Raw genomic sequence first — 22906 nt, 5'->3', positions numbered from 1 at the left:
AGACGTTTGAGGCCGACAGATCATTGGGGGATGGCATAAGGAACCCCAAGTTCAATTACAAAGAAATGGACTTAATGCTCAGTGCCATTACCCAGAAGGCTAACAAAGTAAATGTGGACATGCATGTACTGCGCGATGAATATTGAACGTGAGGAGAAGCAGCGTAGTCATTCCTAATGCATTTCCTCGTGGAAAGTGACATGCACTTGCTCGGCACTATTTTCAAAGTGGCGCTTAGCGCAGCACTAAGTGTGAAGCTTGTGCCTGGAAAATCAAAGGTGTTCTCAGGATTTACACAAATAGATCAAACCTGAAGAAAAAAAAAGACTCGGATCTGTATCTTTCATTTACATTTACATTTATGGCATTTATCAGACGCCCTTATCCAGAGCGACTTAGTATTTACAGGGACAGTCCCCCCCTGGAGCAACTTAGGGTTAAGTGTCTTGCTCAGGGACACAATGGTAGTAAGTGGGATTTGAACCTGGGTCTCCCGGTTCATAGGCGAGTGTGTTACCCACTAGGCTACTACCACCCTACCACCCTATCTTGAAAGAAACTACCTTTTTTGGCCAGTGGTGGCCTAGCGGTTAAGGAAGCGGCCCTGTAATCAGAAGGTTGCCGGTTCGAATCCCGATCCACCAAGGTACCACTGAGGTGGCACTGAGCAAAGCATCGTCCCCACGCACTGCTCCCCGGGCGCCTGTCCTGGCTGCCCACTGCTCACTCAGGGTGATGGTTAAAAGCAGAGGACACATTTTGTTGTGTCACCTTGTGCTGTGCTGCAGTGTATCACAATTACAATCACTTCACTTTCACTTTGTTGGTGTCACCCAGATGGTTTGACACAGGCTATATGATCTGTATATGTTATTTCATTTTAATTTCAAGCTAATATTTATGACTACAGAATTGAAACTGGTGGTAATTATTTACCAAAATTACAGTTGTGTAATCCCTCAATACTGTACTTAGTATGCTGCTTTATGATAATGCTATTTGGACATGTATTCCATACACATTCTTTAGGTTTGATTCATCCATTATAATAGTCAATGGATTAGGCCCCAATATTTAGTTTACCTTCTTTTATTTGTTTCATCATTATATGTTCACAAAATGGCAAAGTTCATCATGGCAACCCTACTTTTAAATCAACAAACATTTCATTAATCTACAATACGGCAGAAATAAAACTGACTGTTTTATGTTGCTCTCCATGTCGGAATGACGTTACACCTTCAACCGAAGGAAGTATGATTTCAGGCCATGTCTCTGTTACTTGTCGAAAAATTATGAGCTTTGATGATTTAGCTGACCTCGGCATAAGTTTACGAAACAATATTTGTTGCTAATGTTCTCAGTGACCCCAGATGTTTGGATCGTGTGTGATAAAATGCTTGCAAATACATTTTTCCTTGTTTGTCTTATCAGAAAGAAAAGTGCAGAGCAGCACAAAAGCTCTTTAAATTGCTAAAGTTGTGCTGTAGAAACCTTTGAGCGTAATTGGCATTTTTATGGGCCTTGTGTATGACCAGTTTGCAAAGAGGAAGATAACCCGTCCCGTTTTTTTTACCTCCTCCCGATTAGAGCCAACCCAACATGATAAACGAGTCACCGGTGCCATTTTCCGGCTCGTTCATGTCACCCTGATGGCTCATGGCCAAGAAAACTGGATTAAATTATCCGCCCAAAATTAAAAGGTCGCTGTTGTCATACAGCTGTTTTCAGTGTCGTTCGTGTGTAGGTGTTCTGGTCATTTATTTTATTACCGATGACAGGGTGATGTCAAGGACAAGAATGGGGCTGGGCAGTTGGACGTGGGCCCAAATTACATTCACGTTTAAGCAGACACTTTTACCCAAAGTGGCTCAGCGTACAGTGGATCCAGTGAGTCAACTGTAATCACAGGGCAGATATATGGTTTATTGAGCTGTAGGTTATTACAAATATAGAAATGTCCATGATGAAGATTCCAAAGCCGCAGTGAACTTAATTGAATCTCGATCTGATGTCTGGTTGCAGGTTCATGGTGTTCTCTCCCAAAAACGTATTGTGATATTCTGGTCTGCACAATAATTTTATTGGCTGAAAACGACAACTGGCCCAACATTTAATGGTCTAAACTTATAAAAACATCCACCTTGGCTGTATTTGCATTGTAAATATGGAAGATAATGAATATTCTATTTAATTATGGTCATGTCAATAAAAATAAGAAATACAAGCTCTTTAATCTGGCTTGTTAAGATTAATTAACACCCGGGTTTGAATTATATAGAAGAAGTCTGAGTCACATTATAAAACAAAGACTAAATATGGAGACGTGGTTCCTAGTTTGGTGAGATTTTGGTCGAGCGGACCTTCTAATCGTGGGTGCAGGGGGGATTTGGGGGGGGGGGGGGGGCACGGCGGGTGAGAAACAGGTGCAGAGATGGGCAGAGCAGAGGCCAATTACACAGCGGGAGCGTCTGACTGGTGCCTCGGCAGCACAGATTGTCCATTAAAATTTCATTCAGAAAGGCTTCTGAATTTTTTATTTTTTTTGCCGTGCAAGGGAGGAGGGGTGACGGGCACAACAAAAGTATAACCCCGCTTTCCGGAGCACTTGTCACCCGGTGACACTGACATGGCGCTAGCGACGCGCCTCTCTCTTCAGACCTCCGGCTCTCTCTTGAGTCTGCACTTACCACACAGACAATATCTCCGGCGTCGGATTTGTCCCTGAATTTATGTAATAAAGGCGGGTAATGACTTACGATCAAAGGCGCACTGTCTGCCATCGTCTGTCTCGTTACTTTTGACAGAAAATGTCAAAGTTAGTTGAACACACACATCATATGTAAATATCAGACACTGTGTTTTACGCCCTATAACAATTTCTGCTGAAAGAACCACCATAATCAGAACTGGGAACTCTGGGAGGGCCGTAAGCAGCTGAGCGAAGAGCCGCAGCTTGGGAGGATATTTTTGTTCAGCTGCCATTGTTGACTCTGCAGTCTTAATCCTGTTGCCCATGTCAACCGCTCCCTGCGTATCCTACCCATAATCCAACAGCAGGGCGGCAGCTGAGAGCTGTAATGCACGTGGGCCACACGCCCGGTTCCCCAGTGGAGCTAATCAGTGTAATCACGTCTGTGCCGGTCTCGGTTATGACGTTAGCCGGTTGTGGTGCTGGTGCTTTCAATGTCAGAGGAAAAGACAGGATTTACTGCCGATTCGATTTGTCTAGGCCTTGGGTAGTCCTGTGTTCAAATCCAAGACATGCCAATCAGAATCAACTATCTATCTATCGGTCTATCTATCTATATATCAGTCCATCTATCTATATCGTCTTATGTGTCTGTCTGTACGTGAAAAAGTGAAAGTGATTATTTTTGTCATTGCGAAACGCCGCAGCACAGCACACGGTGCACACTGTGAAATGTGTCCTCTGCTTTTAACCATCACCCTTGGTGAGCAGCGGGCAGCCATGACAGGCGCCCGGGGAGCAGTGTGTGGGGACGGTGCCTTGCTCGGTGGCACCTTGACGGCTCGGGATTCGAACCCGCAGCCTTTTAGTCACCACAGCCACTAATGTTTTGCGGGGCCGATTTTTGACTCAGTTGATACTGGCTTATGTCATTTTGAATTCTCACAGTAAAATACAACAATAATTATTAATGTTACAGAATATCATGAATAATAGATGTGAAAATATGACAGCATCAAACATTGTACCTTTATAAATTCAAGCCTACAGCAAGTGTAACTTTTGTATTATAGACTGTTGATGTGTCTGTCTGTAAGGTTGGAAGGAGGATGGGTAGAAATCCCTGCTTCTGTTCTTGCTGCTGCGGCTCATAGTCGGTCTCAGACTGCGGCATGGTACATGCCAAGCGGAACCGCGATGTTGCATTGTGAGCCGGCTCCATAATAAGCAAGGCGGCTTATTATGTGTGGAATGGGAAGAGTGCCACACGCGGCGCCTCCATTTGCTTTTTTATCCCCATTGCGCTTAAATCGAGCGCTTCCAGCCATCGTCACACACAGACACACACACACACACACCGGCTCCCCATCAGCAAATTAGCTGAATAAAAAGCTTCCTTTTGCTGGGTCGTTTGAGTGACTAATTACTCATCAACACATGCTGTGTGGGGAGAGGGGAGAGCAGGGAAGAGATTGGTTTTTACGTGAAGAGTCAGAGCTTCAAAAGGGCCCGCGATGCAAGCCAAAGTGCTCTAATTAAAATCTATCTGTACGAGATGAAAATAAGTGGGGTGGATAAAAAAAAAAAAAGAACATTATAATAATAAGGGTAAATAACTTTAAGGTTTTAATATGCATGTTTCAATAAAGAGTAATTTTTCAAGAACAAACTGGCGTGCTCAAACGAGAGGGGGACCAATTTGGGGAGCGGGATTCCCAAAATGTTCCGCTTTGTCTCGAGCTGGACTCCCGCCGGATGCACTAATAACAGTTTGCAATTCCCGTCCTCATCTCTCCATTGTCACACGAATCCCCCTCCGCGGTGCCACATTTATTATTGATGGCGCTCAGTGAACAGACAATGTCGTGCGCACGACTCGCTCCTCTATGCAAAAGAAAAAAGATGGATGGATGGAAGGCCTTCCAGCGCGTCGGAGGCGTTCATTTCTTTTAAGGCGATCAGCACGAGGCATAATATAGCGGTATGCCGACCTTGAAAAGCTATCAAAAGGGATGTTTCCCCCCCCTTTCCTGTGAAGTCATGGCATTTCGGCAATCTGCTTACCCGACTCGTCTGTTTTCAACACCTTTTCATTCATTCGGACGGTTACCACACCGCCTCTTATTTCTGCTTGTGTGACATGGCACGGCATCCTCAGGATTTACACTAATAAATATATAAAAGCAGGTCAAGGGTCAGAGCTTCAAAAGGGCCCTGCGATGAAGGCCAAAAGCGCACCAATCAAAAGCTATCGGCATGGGATGAAAATAAGTAGCATAGTAATAATCTAGTAACAGAAATAATCTATTTATGTAAATCCTGAGGATGCCTAGCTGGCATTTGAAAAGAGTGGCCAGATTTGGTTTGATGGTTCCGCTGAATGTGAACGGCACTGCTGTGTCAAGGCTGTTGTAACATGCCCGGCGTGGTGCCAATTTGCCGCTGCACTAGATAAATTGTTGGCCTGTTTTAGTCTGCGCTGCAATAGGTCGAGTGGAAAAAAGGGCAATTCCAATTTGCTGAAACCGGCACCTATTGTAGCGGAGCTGGATATACGTTTGCCAATAAATCAATTTCCCTCCCATGCATGTATACTGGGACAAGAACAGGAGTCCAATGGAATTACTACAGCGTGGTTTAACTGTAGCTCCAACAAATTGTGCACGGAAACGTGCCGATCGTTTAAACTGTGCGCTTGTACCTTTCTACGGTGTGGTGCTGTCTGAACGTACACACCTAGAACCCGACTCGCCAGGGATGCATGGTTGCCTGGTCTTGTGGGATCTTGTGTGTGCAGAGCCTCCCCGTGTTGGGGTGCGCCGGTTTCCTCCTGTCGTCCAGGGGTCTGTACACCGGGCGAATTGTGGGCGTGTGAGTGAATGGTACGCCTGTGGCCCCGGTGTCACGTTCCTAGGTCTAGGGGTCTATGAAACGTGACAAGGGTGTGGAGAGGAGGGGGTCCGTCATTACGTACATGACCAAACAAAGCATACAAACAGTGCTTTTATTTACAGGATAAAACAGCAGACTCAGGACAGCTAACATCAGTACAGCCTAAAGGAAGGGACGGTCCAGCAGGGACAACTCAAACATGCACACAAGTTAACGAAAAGGGCACATAAAGCTAACAGGCTAATACAGGCTAACAACAAAGGGGTCTATCACACAAAGCAACAAAAACACACACGAATGAGATCCCCAATGGACCTCCCAAAAGAGTCGGGGCCTAGCAGACCCTGGGGACCTCCAGAAGACCATCCGAAGTCTCTTTATATAGGTGGAGGTGACCAATAGGCAGATGGTAGGTGGAGCTGGTAGGATTAAACTCCTCCCACAAAGTCAACCTAAAAGAGACAGGACACAAAAACACAGCCAGCAACACAGAACACATGGGAGCGTACGTCCAGGGACGTAACACCGGGCAGGTCCCCGACCAGCAGCCAGTATCCCAGGAAGTGCTTCGGTGGTTATGGAAAGTGAGTGAAACAGGGTGAGAGTGAAACTCGGACTCGCCTGCTGGTTTTTATATCGTATATCGGCGTCCCAATATTACGTTTGTCAGCAGCCAGTTTGTCGACCCCTTCTGCTGTCTTGTCAAAATGGCCGTGAATGCACCCATGAGCCAAGACCAGTTTGTTACGCTGGATTTTCTACATTTTCTATGTAAGGTTTCAAGACTGATGTGACATATTCTATATTCCTTACTGCTAGGCCACCACTGCCCCACGTTAAATATGAATTTAGCTTTCAGTGATTAAACGCATATTATTCATTCACTGGCCATTGGAACATGGACTACATCGCAGGTCGTGCAGATGAAAGCCAGCCACCGAGGATCATTTAACGGAACCGACAACTCAATACGGCCCAGTGTCGCATAACGAGTACAATATCAGAGGCATAAAGAAATTGCCATGTAATAAAAAGTGCCTCTACAGGAAAAGCTATTGTTCCGTGTGATGTGCTGCATTTTCCGAACAATCGTTATCGTGGAAGTTTTGTTTGAGAGTGCCTCCCACCCCCCAAAGGAAGGCCTTTGATTTATGTTGGTATGTAAATGCGTTGCTGCAGGAGAAAGGCCGGTCTTCGCAGGAGCTTATCGGCAGGCGGCAGACGCCTCAGCTTATTTTATTAGCGAGCGTCTAAAAAACAAGAGGAGTTTTTTTTTTTTTTTTTTTTTTTGGTCAGTTGTGTTTCTGAATTGGAAATAAGGAAGCCATGACTTATAATGCTGACGTGTAGAAAAAGCTGGGAGTGGCGTGCATCACCTGCCAAACTGCTCTCGCTGTTATGAGCCAAATGGACCCGTCTAATATCCAAACTGGCCGCTGCAACAGATGAAAAGTGTAGTTGTTGCCGCCGTTTTAATGGGAACGGCTGATTAGAAAGTGTCATTTATTTAGTTGACGGGATCGCTCACTCTGACGAAACTTTCTTCTGAAACGGCGCATTTATTGATGTCCTTTATGTAAACAATATATCTAGCAGAATTTTTTTATGCATTTCAAAAATTAGGGGGAAAAATGTAAAGCTGTATAACTGTTGTTCATATACATTCTGTACTCATTCATGTTTTCCTTATGATCATTCTTATTGTTGAATCCAATTAGATCTGAAATTATTTGGAATATTTCGAATAAGTAGTTGAGTTTTTTTGTACCAATGTTATTTAATAAATCTTTTTATGTTACATTTGTACTGCCCATTTTCATGAATACAAAATAAACTTGCTCATTACCACTAGGCTACGACTACCTGCACCATGTTCACCGTTGATTCGTCCTTGCTCTTTTTCACAGGGTGCATGTCAAAATACTGCAGACACCAATTTACCTTCTGTAATAAAAAACACTTAATGCTTATTACCATACTCTACCCTATTTTATGTTGTGACGCCAAAGGGATACTATGAACCTTACGGCGCATTTAACCAGACACTATTCAGACAGCTAAAAAGTTCTTATGAAAGTTAAGGAGTTGTCATTGTGAAACACTGCAGCACAGCACACGGTGACACAACGAAATGTGTCCTCTGCATTTAACCATCACCCTTGGTGAGCAGTGGGCAGCCATGACAGGCGCCCGTGGAACAGTGTGTGGAGACGGTGCTTTGCTCAGTGGCACCTTGGCGGATCGGGATTCGAACCGGCAACCTTCTGATTACGGGGCCGCTTCCTTAACTGCCCCAGATTACAGTATATAAACAGTATGCAGAGTAACATATGGTAAACCCTTCTACTGCGAAGACTCATTCTTATTTTAAAGAGACTCCATTTGACTGAGCTTCTCCCTCTCTCTCTTGTCTCCAGACATGTGTTGAGCTAGAGCGCTACCTGCAGACTGAGCCCAAGCGGCTGTCGGAGATCTTTGACGAGGAGCTGGACTGCCTGCTGACTCCGGCCTTCCTGAAGGACGATAGCGACGAGGAGCTGATGGACCCCCTGCTACCCAGTTTTCTCCACCAGCCCACTTCACCTCCCGGCAACCTGCAGATGCCCCCTGGCTGCAGACCCACACCCACAAGTCCAGGCGGCAAAGAGGGCCCAGATGGCGTGAACGCTGCCCAGTTGAGTGCCGTCACCTCCCTCACCCCGCCATCTTCGCCCGAGTTGGGCCGTCACTTGGTGAAGCACACACAAACTCTTGCCGGCACGATGGACAGCACGCTCACGCTCAAACTGGTGGCCAAGAAAGTGGGACTGGGAGCCGCCAAGCTGATGACGGCACACACGTTGCTTTCGGCGCCCAGCAGGGTGGTGCTGAGTGATGGGGAGCGCGAAGGAGGCGAGGGGTCGGCGGTCGGGGGAGAAATCCCTGAGAACAAGAAGAGGATTCACCGTTGTCAGTTCAATGGCTGCAGGAAGGTGTACACCAAGAGCTCGCACCTGAAAGCACACCAGAGGACACACACAGGTAAGACTTTGGCTATTTCTAGATTAAGACAGCAGCTTAATCTGAACTCTTAAGCAGTATCGTCTTACATTGCATCTGGATAGAAAAAGGGAATACCCGTAGATGGCGCCAAGTCCACTTGTCCACAAATTTTCCACTTGTGGGACTAGTAATAAGGTCATCTTATCTTATTTTACCACTACCAGCCCAAAATAATAAAAATCGCACAAAATCACAAAATATTGGGTGTTTAAAGGCAACTGCTAGTGTTTGAAGTAAAGGGGGTGGGACCTTGCTCAAGGGTACCTCAGTGGCACCTTGACAGTTTGTGGATTTTCACCGGCGACAGTCCCAGCTCTGCCCCGGAGTAATTGCTAGAAAAAGCACTTTTTTCATTTAGTGGTTCTTTTTATTTGCCTAATTGAAATCAATATTCTTTGATCTATGTTATTTAATTAAAGTCAAAAATGAAGTATATTGTCATCTCACCATATACAAGTGCACAAAGAGTCGAAAAGAATGTGAGAAATGAATATAAAGATAAATGAAATACTCTCCTGGATAAAAATGTTAGACTGGGGTGGACACAGTAGCATTCATGAATGTAAATACTATGTTCATAGATAGTATTAGCGCCAGGCAGCTACAGTGGCCCGGAAAGGACAATCTGAGTGCATTTCACAATTCATGTTACATATGGGACTGTATGTATGTGCTGATGCAAGCAGTCTCTCCCGCTGCTAAACAGCAGAAAATGCAGAAAACACCCCCAAAGACACATGAACAAGAAAAGCTCTTTGCCGTAGAGCTACCCAGCAGCACTTGCATTCAGTAATTACCGTGCATTAATTTCCCCCAATATTGACTCCACGAGTATGCTACACCTACCTTGTTTAACATCATTAAACATAAGACTCAATCCAGTCGTCAGCACATTTTGAAATAGTGATGGGGTTTGGGTTTGGGGCTGCTCCGGGCCCCAGATGACTGTACATCACTAAAGGGACAATGAATCCTGTACCAGGGAAGTCTAGAGGAGAATTCCAGGGCATCCGCCTGTGAAGTGAAGCTGAACAGACTCTCAATGATAGAACCTGACAAGCATCCTAAAAACCTAAGTAACCATAGAACAGAATGACAGAAGCAGGGGAAACTTTATGTCAAGAAGGAGCTAAATAAAATACATAAAATGTCTTTGAAGGAACTAGCAGGCAAAAGATGATTCCAGAAATAAATATCACATCCATTTTTTTTTACATGCTGTGCTATTATCCCCCTAGCTCAACATTTGCACTCATGGCTGCTATACCGAGTGCTTGATTCAAAGTGATCTTTTGTACATCCACAGGATTAACGTATACATATCACTACAGTGGATTATTGAGTAGGTCACAAAAAATAGGCCTTCTGGCACCAAAACAGCCCTTTCCATGGCTCGATGGCTCTCCAATGGCACAGATCAATTGGTCAGATCCAATAGAAGAGCTACTAAAGCTCAGACAGCAATCAAGAATTGTTGCTTGCCAGCAATGTGGCTTTTACTGGGTTTTTTTCATGGGAAACGTCCTATACTGTTAAAAGCATTTAGCCAAATTTCTGTTTTAAGTGGAAAAGAATGCATATATTTGTAATTTTATTTGATAAGTAACTTATCAGTAGAACTTTTGAGATTTCCTAAAAATTGTTCATAAAGTTATTGCATCTTGTGGACAACATGTAATACTACGTAATTATTAGGTCAGGCCATGTGCACCGTTACACACGTTTTTCCATAATTATCGGTCGCCATAATCTAAACAGGCCGTCATTGAAATAAACACGGCTGTAGGTGAGTTTTAGTTCAGGTGTGGAGCTGTCCATCCTTGCCCAAAAAAGGAAATGTAGTCAGTGACAGTGCAAAATGAAAAGTAAAGATCCTCACTCTGCTCTTATGTTCATCACAGCCCAATTCAGCAGTTTAATTGGTCCTAATCCTCTATTTAACCATTATTCCAACAGATTATCCCCACTGTGAGATTAAGATTAGTACAGGGTTTAAGAGAGCCTGTATGGGGAGTCTTGATATGGTACTTTTTTTTTGTGCCTACGTTTATGGTATGTTTTGTACCATTCAAGAGACCCCCAATCAGGGTTGAGACCCTCAATTTCAACATTTTCTTCAAATGTTCTGTTTCTGCAATGTGAAGGTTAATGGAAACACTCCAAAGAGGATGAAGCTGTGTTTGGAACCATCTCTGTGACCAGAACATTTCCGATCTTATTCCCCTTGTGCTGTGTTTGAATTAATTTCACCACCGGCACCTGTAATGCTAATGGAAGAGAGAGAGGTGTGGGGGTTGGAATCTGGAGGTGGAATTGGGAGGGGGTAGTTGTTGCTAGGAAACCAGTCAATACATCCCCTCGCGGCCAAGACTGATCACTCTAACCCAGGCCATCGTTCGTCTGGTTTTTCTGCAACACTCCGCCAGCATTCGCTTGGCCCATAGAAGAGTTTTTCCCCCTCGGGTTATTCTCGCCCACTGCCGGTCTGGCTTGTCCCGGTTGCTAAGATATACATCCTTGCTTCTGGCATTGTCTGGTCACCATGGCTGCAGGTCTTATTTGGTGAATTTACTGATAGGGATGGGGGCGTCACAATCGCTCAAGGTAAAGTGCGAGGCGGCGTTTTGCTGTCTCACACCTGCGGCCCAAAATGGTCTCCAGGTGACGGCGTAGCGGCCGCTGTCCCCAGCGGAAATACCGCTGTCTGCCGCCTCATAAAGCAGCGGAACTCAGGGGAGAGGCTAATAAAAAGGAGCCTTGTGGCAATGTCCCTTTTTATGAGCATTTTTCTCCCCTTTTCCTGTTTGCCCGCCAGTTTAACTGGCCTCGGGAGTGTGCCTTGATCCTGAGGATATTGAAAAAGAGAACATTGCTGCCCGGCGTTGACCTCTCCATGCCATCTCCGCGCCTTTCTTGCACCTTTCTTAATGAAAGGTGAAGCCTGGAGTTACCGGACGTCAGTACTAAAGACATCCCATCCTACAAAAACCACTTCCAATAATGTGAAGTGAAAAGCATTTGATTCCTTTTTCTGTCTCCCATGAAAGAGGTCTTCTAGGTACAAAAAGAGAGACCACAAGAGGATGCTCTTCCTCTGTTATTCTCTTTACGTTAAACATTACATTACATTACATAATTATTTTTTATATATAAATATAATGTCTGATATTAGGTATAGGATTGATGTCTTCTTCATGCAACGATTATCCCAAAATATCCAGATGAGAATGAATGAACTATAATAAACAGGCACGAATAATGAATATACAACCCTTGGTCTAATCTTTATTTATAATATATTTTATCAATAGAATCAGATCCAAAAAAAACTGTTACTCTCTACTGCTTTAATGTAAGGACAACTGAATGAAATATGTGTGTGTGTGTGTGTGTGTGTGTGTGAGAGAGAGAGAGGAAAAATAACAGAATCGAAGCAATACAGAAACACAGAAGTTATGTTTCTCATGTTTTCCACTGAGGTTTATTTCTCAGTCTGCACTAGACAGTGGAATTTATAGGGATGGAAGATGGAAAGGATGGGAATTACATCACATTTTTCTCCCTTGGCTACAATACCACATCATCTTTTGCTTTGAGTTGCATCATTGTAGGCTTGCCTTAGATGACTAGCCTCATGTGTAGCCCGGCATTCGGGACATGGCTACCAGAAACTGTCATTTTATCTTGTTTGTTGCATCATAATCAGTGAAAAAGTTTCTATTTTCTTCATTTTCCAAACCTGCCTATCTAGATCAGGTGCGAAACACTCCCAGACAGATTAGCAAGTTCCAGTTCACTTCGGAATGCGGAGTGCCTGGAAAACCCAGAAAAAAGTGCAAGTGTGGAGCACCAGTGCCAAACCAAGATCTCTTTATTACAAGGCAGCATTGTAACAGGAGTGATGAAGTAGTCCATGACAAAACCCAACTTCAGTGGGGGTTGAAGAAACAGTTGCATGTTGAATGAATGAGAGATAGTGGGAAGATGAATGAGAACGCTGGAACGAAGTGGGACAATTAGCCGATCCTGATTAGTATGTCTAATTCAGAAGCTGCAAATAGGTTTCCAGTTGAGCAAACCTCAGCTCGACATTAACGGTGCCCACGCCTGGTTATGGGAATTTGTGGAAAGGCCGATCAGCGTTGCCGGTGGCAGCTGGCTGACTCTAAGCATTACTCCCCATTAAACCTCGTTAAAGACTCAGTTATGTCAAACTCCTCCAGATCTCAACCGGAAATGGCATCTCCCTCCTCCAAAATGATTCCACCTTGAGACACCGGGATTGCTGTTTTTTTTTAACATTGATATTTCACATGATGATATTACTCTGGTTTAATTCTCTCTTTAGGTGAGAAACCTTACAAGTGCTCCTGGGAAGGCTGCGAGTGGCGCTTTGCCCGGAGTGACGAACTGACGAGGCATTACCGCAAACACACCGGCGCCAAGCCCTTCAAGTGTAACCACTGCGACAGGTGGGATCACCCAACATTCATCCCACTGCTTCCTCCTCGCTCTATATTCCGGTTTTCCGAGCATTTCTTTTTCTGCGTAGGACGCAAATTAATCAGCTCGGCTTACTGTTCCCGCAGCGGCAAAAAGTCTGGCCCCCACCCTCTCGCTCAGTAATTCCCTGAAATGGCAAGAACGCGGCAGATCTTCATTTCTCACCGTCTGAGCTGAGCAGTCTGAGCTGGATGGTTCATTCTCGGCCTGGCTCTGTGATGCCCGGTTACCAGATTGCTACAAGCATCTCATTCTGGGATGTTGAGGGGGTTTTTTTCCGCAGCAGTGTGGTGCCGATGCAGTCCGGGGATATGAACAGAGATGATGCATTTGGATCATGGGATGGGATAGCAAGTTGGTACAATTAATGTTAAATTATGTATACAATCTGGAGAAGATCCATACAGGCACAAAGAACACACACACACACACACTCAGAAGCCAAAATTCTGCTGCATCGCTTGCAGACAGGCTCACTGGAGCTTATTAAATTCAGCTAATTTGATGATGTCACACGCCACCAGGTGACAACAGCAGGAAGCTGACACGCAGCGTGCTGAGTAAAAGGTGCTCCATCAGTCACAACAGCTTCCACCTCGAGCCCCTTTTCATGAGGTGAAAATGCATCAAGCTCGTTGAGCACAACATTTATAATTCCAAAAAAAATATTATAATATATATAAATAAGCAGAACTTGGCAGGGACAGGCTACCCTGTCTGGCAGGACCTAATGCCGAAAAAAATAGAACAGCCTTTCCTTAATCTACTGGAATCTGTAGAGCGACAAGAAAGTCCATTAGGTGCCTTCATGAGGTATCTGGTCAAGGGAACAGAATTTGTGTGCAGAATAATAATGACACAAAGTTGAGTCTTGATGTCCAGTGGGACATGAGGTGAGGCTGGCCTGGGGTGGACATGAAAGGGACAGGGAGTGCCAGCTGGTGCCCCACTCCCTCAGTGGGGCCGAGGAAGCCATCTGTCTTTGGGCCAAAAGCCATGGTTCGTCTCGTCCACAGGTCACCTCCCATCAGGTTCCTCACATCTGGCACAGGTACCATGTGATAGGCTTAATAAGCAGATGAAGCCTTACGTCACAAATCCAACCATAGCTTAAATGTCATTGGTCAGTTTTTTTTTTCCGGATCAGAACATGACGTAAAATGAAGGGCCTTTTATGGGCAATAACGGAAACCGTTTTCAGAATAAAAACAACGTTTTTCGGGAGGTGCATTAAGGTAAAAGCGCACTTGACGTTTGCAGATGCGGTTTTGAAAAATATATTTTCCACCGAGAGAGAGAGGGAGAGAAATGGGGGCGATGGCCACGGGCTTCGCAGGGAAAATGCGCTAACGACGAATTGTGTTTCACGGCAGCCTCAGATTCGCCGTTGCGTCATGAAAAATGCGCCCATTATTAGTATTCCGCTCCTACTGAGTTAGCACATCCCCGTGTATTCCCGCTCCTGCAGCAGAGAGGGAAGCAATCAAATTTTAATAGCTTTATTTTACACATTTATTGGGAATTGCTGTTCTTTACACATATCTTTTACGAGGCACTAAAACCGTGATATTATTACTCACAGAAGAATGTGTGCTATGTTATTTATCATTTCATTAAGTGTTTCTTCTGCTATAATTATTACCTGGACGACATTGGGGCCTCTCAACAATTTTTGTTGTGCTAGACAAGATATAAGAAACGGCTGATTACTAGGAACTAGCTACCCTCCCTTTTCGTCATCAAAGTTTAATGTTACTTTCATACATTTCGCTTTAAAAAGGAAGGAGCTTGTAGACACTGACAACTCTCACACAGCCTACTTCATTCGCAAATTGTGTTTCCAGATTCTGCATTGTTTTAGACTAAATTTGCCCAACAAAATGTGGCAAAACACTAGGGCTGTCAAAATTAATGTATTAATAATTGCAATAATCGTATAAATACTTAATGCAGTTAATGCACATGCACTTTTATTTTACTTTGATTACCTGTTTGGATCTGACCAATGGTGAGTCAGAAATGCACCAGCGTCTAGACGCATCTTTGTTCAGGTTCACATAGAATGGAAATTCGGCACAACCAGATAAAAATATTTAAATCCACCAATAATATATAATAATTATAACCCTAAAAGACACAATAAATTAATATAATTATTGGCTAGTTCTGTGTGTGAGTTTGTATGTGTTCCTCAATTTAACAAGCAGTTTTGTATGAAATATTATATTCCTACGCCTTTAATAGCAGCACAAAAATATCCCCATATTTTTTTCAGAGCTGTGAATCAGAGTGAAACCTTTTATACAAGCAGAGTTCTCATGCTCTCCCACAGTCGTCCTGATTCGTTTTCTTCTGTTGTTTCTAGATGCTTCTCCAGATCAGACCACTTAGCTCTACACATGAAGCGACACATCTGAGGGAGACGGCGGGTGAGGAGCACACAGCCACGCCTGCGAAAATAAAGAGGCTCCTGTGGAGGCCTGATCGGAGATGTGGAGGCGGCGCTCGGCTGGGGGACAGGGACTGGGCGGGGCCAGAACAAATGACAATTACGGGCGGAGCTTGTCTGGGTTTTCCTGATTCTATAAAACGCTCTCAGCAGACAAAGTCATGCCTTACCGAGCTTTGGCTTGGAAATCGAGACACTGCCGAACTTTTGAGCCAACTAAGGACGTTCCGTGGATGAAGTGTTGGTCCATGTACAAACACTACAGACATTTTACGTTTGCTGTCCCTCTGGTGTGTCGGGTTTTTTTTTTTTTTTTTTTACTTTCACTCGTCCTTAAACGGCTGTCATGTCGGCTGAAGCTCCACTCAGAAGAGACCTCGATCCGGACCCTCACGGAAGAGACCAGCGGGATCTACAGACAGACACAGCTTTGATGCTCCGCCTTTTAGAGGAGTCTGCTACACACTGCAGGGACGGCTTGTACAGGCTTCAAATGCTCCTTTAGTTTCAGGCCTGGCGCCTAGCAGGACGCGGGCGGACTGAACAATGCGCAGCGACACTTTTATTTATTTTATTTTTTTTAAAGAAAGTGTTAACAAAGAATTATTTTGTTTCCTCTTTGATCTACAATGTCTTAAAAAAAAAAAAGAAAGAAACTGAAATATTGGCTTTTTGGACACAAGCGTGAATGTGCACCACACTTGACACCAGTTACAGGAACAATGAAACACATCACTGTTCGCCGCGGTTCTTCTCTACAATCAGGGGGTTTTGCAAACCTGGAAATGGACCCCATCTGTGCGCTGGGGGTCCGACTGGAGAGGAAGACATCTTTGCTCAATCCGAAACACGATAGAATGGGCCTGGATGGACCTGCCTGTTAAATGTCCGCGGGTCTGCACTGAGTGTTCTTTTTTTGTTTCATTTACTTTCATACGAAAAAAAGAATGAGAAATGACAAGAACAACAATAGAAAAAAAGATTTGTCTGTCACATTCAAATGCATGCACATGCAGACAAAACACAGCCATGGTTTCTTTAGCCCGCAGCATCTTTTGGTGATAATCATCTCCCTGTTTTTCAACTTTATCAAGTTAATGAACAAGATCTGAAAAGTCAAACACAATCACACGGACAAATCGGCTAAAAAAACAAACTCTATTCACTCTATAGCAGTCACTGTAAAAAAGTTCCCTGCATTCTTTTTACGCTACGAAACAAAACCCAGATCATTTCATTTTAACACGCATACACACACACACACACACACACACTAGGCTCTCTCTGGCTGAATGCTGCTGAACAACCAGCAGAAAAAAGCATTTTGCTGGCCCGGACTCTGCTACACAATCCCAAAGCGACCCTCAGGGGAACATGGGAACACATAATCGATACCAAAAAAAAAAAAAAAAAAAACTGAACTGCTCCGGATCTTCAGGCAGGACAGTGTCATGCTCACATACCTCTGTGTCCGGCATAGGGGACGTCACCACCACAAGCGGTTAAAACGATAACGTTACACCCAGCAGAGGATCATGTGATATCATCATCATCATCAAAAAAAAAAAAAGATAATTTCATTCATTTTATTAACTGAGAGCAAAGCCATGCCAATGTCTGAAAAAATGGGATCCACTACCATCCTCCCACCAATGTACAATCGTTGGGCCTAATAAGACAACATTTTTAATTTGTATGTTATTTTTAATGCATGCAACCCTTAGTTGCTCTTTTTCGAAAATTAACTGAGGTGATGTCCCCTGATGTGCTTAATGGCAGCTGTAGCTGGTCAGAGGTTTGGCGGTTGGCTCTGTAATGACGTTAGTGTATTGCCGGATTTTTTTGGTCTGTTTATAATAATAATCAAGGTTTTGAGATCAATCGCAAGCATTAATAGCTCTGTTTTTATACATAAGAATAATGGTGGTTATAAGCATCAACACAGTTCTGTAAACTCTGAATGGCTTTATCAGTTATGACATAATATCCTCAAAAGTTGTATCATGAACAATCATGTTGCTTTTGCAGGGGTATCAGAATTAATTGGTTTTGACTTTTGGTGGAATAATTGCTACATTCACTTCAGAATTCTCGTGGTTCGTAGGGTTCGGTTCAGCTTTCATTTTGCACACAATGCTTGAACACTGTTGTCATGGAAACCAACCGGTGGACCATTTCCACAGTTCCCTGTAGCCCTGTGGCCTATTCTATCACACACCGTCGCTTTGGGCATTATCCTGATAGATGACTGACATGTCAGATTTATTATAAGAGGAGATTATATCTGATATCATTATATCATTTAAAGGTGGTCAATTTACAACATAATTCAGCTCCTCTTTATATGAAACATTTTGTTACTGGGCACTCTTTACCAGCATATGAAATGCCTTAAAAAACATCTTTTGTGACTGAAGACACCCGACCAAAAACATTTGGTAACGTGCATTATGTACAGCAGCCATTGGTGTCTATGAAGGACTTTAAAAGACCAAAAATAGGATACTAACATAACACAAATATGAAATCAAATATGAAATGGCAGTCTTCAAAAATACCACTGAACCGTTCCTGAAAAGATAAAATTCTGGGATGGCAGACTGGCTCTGACCACTGGGCACTACTGAGCTCTCGCATTGAGAGTATTAACTAAATATTGACCCTCTTAAGGCTAATGGGGTGAAAGGTCGTAACATTTCTAGAGCACCACAGCTGAAAATGGCTGCATTCAAAACAAGCTATTAACAGGATCTAGGCTAAAGGAGCCCAGAGTATTATTCTATCAGTCCCAGCATTCCGAGCTGCGACCCTGCTCACCCTTTTTTCACTCAACAACTGCAGTTGTCAATATTCTCAACTATATTTAGATTAAAGGTGTGAGGAGCAAAGTCACTGGATCTGACTGACATTCCCACTTTTCCCCAACCACACCCCACTCATGGTCCCAAACCCTGGCCATGAAACGTGTTGAGTTTTCAAGCACAGAGGTTCACACTTGTAAAAAAAAAAAAAAAAAAAAAAAAAACATGGTTTGTCTTACACAGTCCTACAGTAGAGTTTAGCTGCCTTACAGGCATCATAGGGACCAGTAGTAAACTCATATAGTAACAGTGCAACACAGTAGAACAAGTCCATTCTGAAAGGATGTTGTCGTCAGTTCAGAACTCCAAATCTTACTGGGCTGGGCTGGATTTTCTGACTTAATTCTGTGCACAGATCACACAGCAAACACAACTTCCATGGATGAGGGAATAAAGTTAAACAATACACAGAGGGGGGGGTTCTTTTTTTTTTTTTTTTGAACGACATTTGCTCAAAATGCAACAGGTCCACAAGGACTCCACTCACTCAAATTTATTTTCGCACCCTACAAACCATAATAAATTGTAGTGTAGTTCTTTTGAACAAATTTCAGCAAAAATACAGTAGTTGCAAGACCCAATGACCATCGACCACTTTCAACCAATGACATCCATGTAGTTATTGCTTGTCGTGCATAGGAATGTATTTTATACCACAGTACTTCACTTATCTTCCGCATTGTGATTGGCTGAAAGGCATACTAGCACTGATTTGCATCACGAACAGGACAATTTTTTGTCATACGAAATGGTGTTATAATATTGCAACCACTACTGCTTAATTCGGTGGCTCCCACACTTATGGACAAAAATATTTTTAAAATGCTTTGGTTCAAACAAAACTACAAATGGAATTAAAACTATTTAAAATGACAGACATAATCTTAATGCTTTACTGTGTAACCTTGTAAGGGTCAACTGACATGATGCAACCAAAATGTTCTGAAAATGTTGCCCAGAAATCAAATGTTTTTTGTTTTTTTTGCAGAAACGCTGGCTTATTTGACACTAAATGGGTCTGATTGAGCAATTTGTCTGTATTTGCTGTGTTTGTCCATAACTCATTATGTTAGGGATGCACTGAATTTTGTTCCATTGCCGACTCCTCGCCAGAGCTTCAAAGAACTTCTCATTTTGGTTTTATGCTGCACTTTTCAAAGATCTTGTGAAAACTGTGCACCGCTTCTCAACATAATGTCCAAATGATGCTTATATGAACGCTTATATTTGTGCTTCTCACTGTTGTGGTGTGGGTTTTTGTTTTTTTTTGGAAACAGCTACCCACATGGCAATGCAGGATCTATGGAAAACATTAAAACACTCACTACAGGATGTGCCATTGGATCAGAATCTTTGCCAATTTTGAGAATTTTCACCACCTGCCCATCCTATGCCCATTCTCTTCCCTCCACTTGCCGCCGTCTCATATTCACATTCACTAACTCGTGGGATTTTTTTGTATTGAGTTCTTTATCATTTTTCTGTACAAAGTGTTTAAAATATGATTATTATTTGTATTAATATAATGTTAGTACAGTAATGTTCTTTATTAAGGAAGAAGAAAAATTTATTTTTGTTACTGGTCTGTTTCATAATTCTTTTTTTTAATTGGTATTGTAAGATATCTATGCAAGGACTGTTCCGTGGAGCATTTTTATTTAAGAATGTAATATGTGTAATAAATGGTAGAAATTTACCAGTTTGTCTTGCTTTTTTTATTCTGTTTATTGCAAATGTTTATTTATTATTTTTTATTAATGAAGAGTGCATTGTGCACTGGCAGGCTAAATGACAGTTGCGTGGAACACTGTGTAAAATTCTGCTGAGAGGTAATAGTGTGAATATATTCTGCCTAGAAAGCTTCTCTTTCCCCCTATAATTGGGATATTTATTCTAAATGAAAGGCAGTGGTTTTCTCTCCGGACCAACTAATATGGGTACATTTTACTCCTTATGATTTACACATTAAAAGGGGTAATTAGACATTAATTATGAGGAGGAAAGGGCTCATAGATGATTGGTCATGATTGGTGAATGTGTATCATAGTCATATTGAGTACATTTTCCCTGTTTAGGAAAACTTCTTCATCCAAATCACACTTCTGTTGGTCCAAAAATTAAATTGACAAATTATAATGGAACGGTTCCCGAATGCATTCCAAGTATATTTGCATTTGCACTGGACGATTGTAGCCAGATTCTAAATAGAGATTCAGTGTAGGTAAACACTTCCAAGATTGTGAGATTGAATCCCCGATCAGACCTTCTGTGTCCCTGTGTTGGTGTCCTCCGGGTTCTCCGGTTCTCTCCCTTTCACACTGTCATGACCTCCGGATGGCAAAGGCAAAAAGGCTTTATCTTTCTGGCAAGATTGTTCAGCTGTGATTGGAAGCAGTAAGACAGTCATTTAAAATTTCTTAAAAGTGGTAGACAAGCTGTCCGTAAAGAGACAGGTCCCTACTGAAGTCACTGATGCGTTCTCCAGCCCAGTGACCATAAGAAAAATCTTACATCCATTCTAATAACATTTATAACATTACGGGCATGACAAGGAGGTCCCACTGGCGCTGCAGGTTGTCGAACAGTAGCTGGTGTTATGTAGAGGTGTTGCATCCCGTTCAACATAGAGCACTTGCCTCTGTTGTATGGAAGTGTATAAAAGGCAGATACACACATGCGTCCATGACAAAATACAATGAGTGAAGGGCGTTGTCCTTGGTGGGATTAGAAAGATACTTGACTTTGGAAGGTGTGAATTAGACGATATCTGATGATGTGGCATCTCTAAACACCTACTAATAGTTTTGCTGATTTGATACACCCAAACACTTCACAATTTAACAATAAGGTGTAAATATTCTGGGCTCATTTCGACAGAATGGAAGGATGTAGAGCCATGGTAGAGTTTAACAGGCTTTTATTATTTTTAAATGTTTAGTAAAATTGGCAGGAGTGCCTCTTTCAATCTGGGAACCCTGCATAGGACAAGCTGGAAGCTCCTTTTTTTATTTTTAATTCTGCATCAGCATGGACAGCCTTACCATTAAGAATAATAAGCAATGCCCAGTCTTATTTGTCACCGGGGAAATAAGCAGACGGGTTACTAGCTTCTGTTGTCTCATGAACTTGGTTAATCTGTTTTCATTTCAAACAGCCATAAAGCGGTGAATACTGCCCACTGTGATTCTGCAGGCGTCTCTCTGGGGACAAATGTCAGCTACCAGCATATTTCCCAGCATGTTTTGTGCGCTGCTGTGCTATTCCCCCATGGCCCAGTGCAGGCTGAAGCGACGGTGCACACATCCATGAATGTCATATTTATTACAGTAATCAGGCCTGGTGCCCTTGTGCTTTCAGACAATGCTGCCAAAATTAGTGTGTTGATTAAATGGAAATTGTGCCACTGATGTTATTATCGCAATAATATTGCTGAACCCCTGTAAGCGGCGCTGATTAACAAAAGGTCATTTAATTAAGCAGGCAATATCGGGAGATAATAAACAATTTTGAAGACAGATAGCCCCTTGTGACAGACTAAAGTATGTGTTATGATCCTCCTTGCTCACCCATCTCTAATCTGAGGATTCCCTTTTTTTCTGATTCAAAGCGCACTTGTTTATGTCATAAAGCATTGAGGGTGGGCTTAATATTGGTGCATGGATTGGTTTTTAAATGGCATACAATAACAACACAGTGACTGGCTGGACAATGTAATGTGACAGGCTTATTACGGTCAATATTTTGGTGCCTCTGGCCAATGGAATCAGATTTGTGCCAAACACAATTTGAAACAAAACTGTCCTGACATCAAACAAAAATAAGACATTGAAATGTAAAATAAGAGGTTGGAGTTTTGGAACGCTGGTCGTCTTCCATCTTGCTCTTTTTCATTTGTGATTCTAAGACTTTTAATTTCACTGCCTCCTATTATGTTTACGTTACCTAAGGATTCGGTTGCATTTTGGCACAGATCTCTCGTGTGAGCAGGGCTTTGCCTAATTGGCAGAGCACTCGGCTCTCTTGGAGGAGAGCCGGGTCCAGGATGTCACGTCAGGGAACTCAGGAGTGCTCCTCGGTGCAGAATCCCTCCCAGTCAGCCATGTACTCAAAGCCCCGACCCCGATGGCAAATTGTACATTTACTGCATTTATCAGACACCCTTATCCAGAGCAACTTACAATCAGTAGTTACAGGGACAGTCCCCCCTGGAGCAACTTAAGGTTAAGTGTCTTGCTCAGTGACACAATGGTAGTAATCAAGATTTGAACCTGGGTCTTCTGGTTCATTGGCAAGTGTGTTACCCATTAGGTTACTCCCACCCTACGGTATAGGTCAGAGCACTGTCAACCAGATGGGGTGGTCACCTGGATAAAAGACAAGGGTAGGTTGGCGCCATCGGTCACCTGTCTCTTCATGGATGCTGCCGTGCGGTTTAGGGCCCTGTGGACCAAGAACCAGGTGTGATGA

General features: G+C 43.1%; 1 protein-coding gene across 1 annotated transcript in view; it reads left to right on the top strand.

The window, feature by feature from the left end:
* The window catches only part of klf7b (Kruppel like factor 7b), a 37528-nt gene extending 17393 nt beyond the window's left edge, over positions 1–20135 (top strand). The window contains exons 2-4 of the mRNA XM_028964527.1: positions 8002–8605; positions 12975–13098; positions 15495–20135. Of these exons, the coding sequence (XP_028820360.1) occupies positions 8002–8605; positions 12975–13098; positions 15495–15546 (780 nt within the window). The 3' untranslated portion in view covers positions 15547–20135. The remainder of the gene's footprint in view (positions 1–8001; positions 8606–12974; positions 13099–15494) is intronic.
* Positions 20136–22906: the final 2771 nt, after the last annotated feature.

The sequence above is a fragment of the Denticeps clupeoides genome, chromosome 20, assembly GCF_900700375.1.
Source record: "Denticeps clupeoides chromosome 20, fDenClu1.1, whole genome shotgun sequence".
NCBI classification, from domain to species: Eukaryota; Metazoa; Chordata; class Actinopteri; order Clupeiformes; family Denticipitidae; genus Denticeps; species Denticeps clupeoides.
Note: the sequence above shows the minus strand (reverse complement) of the source record. Positions and strands in the feature narration are given on the sequence as shown.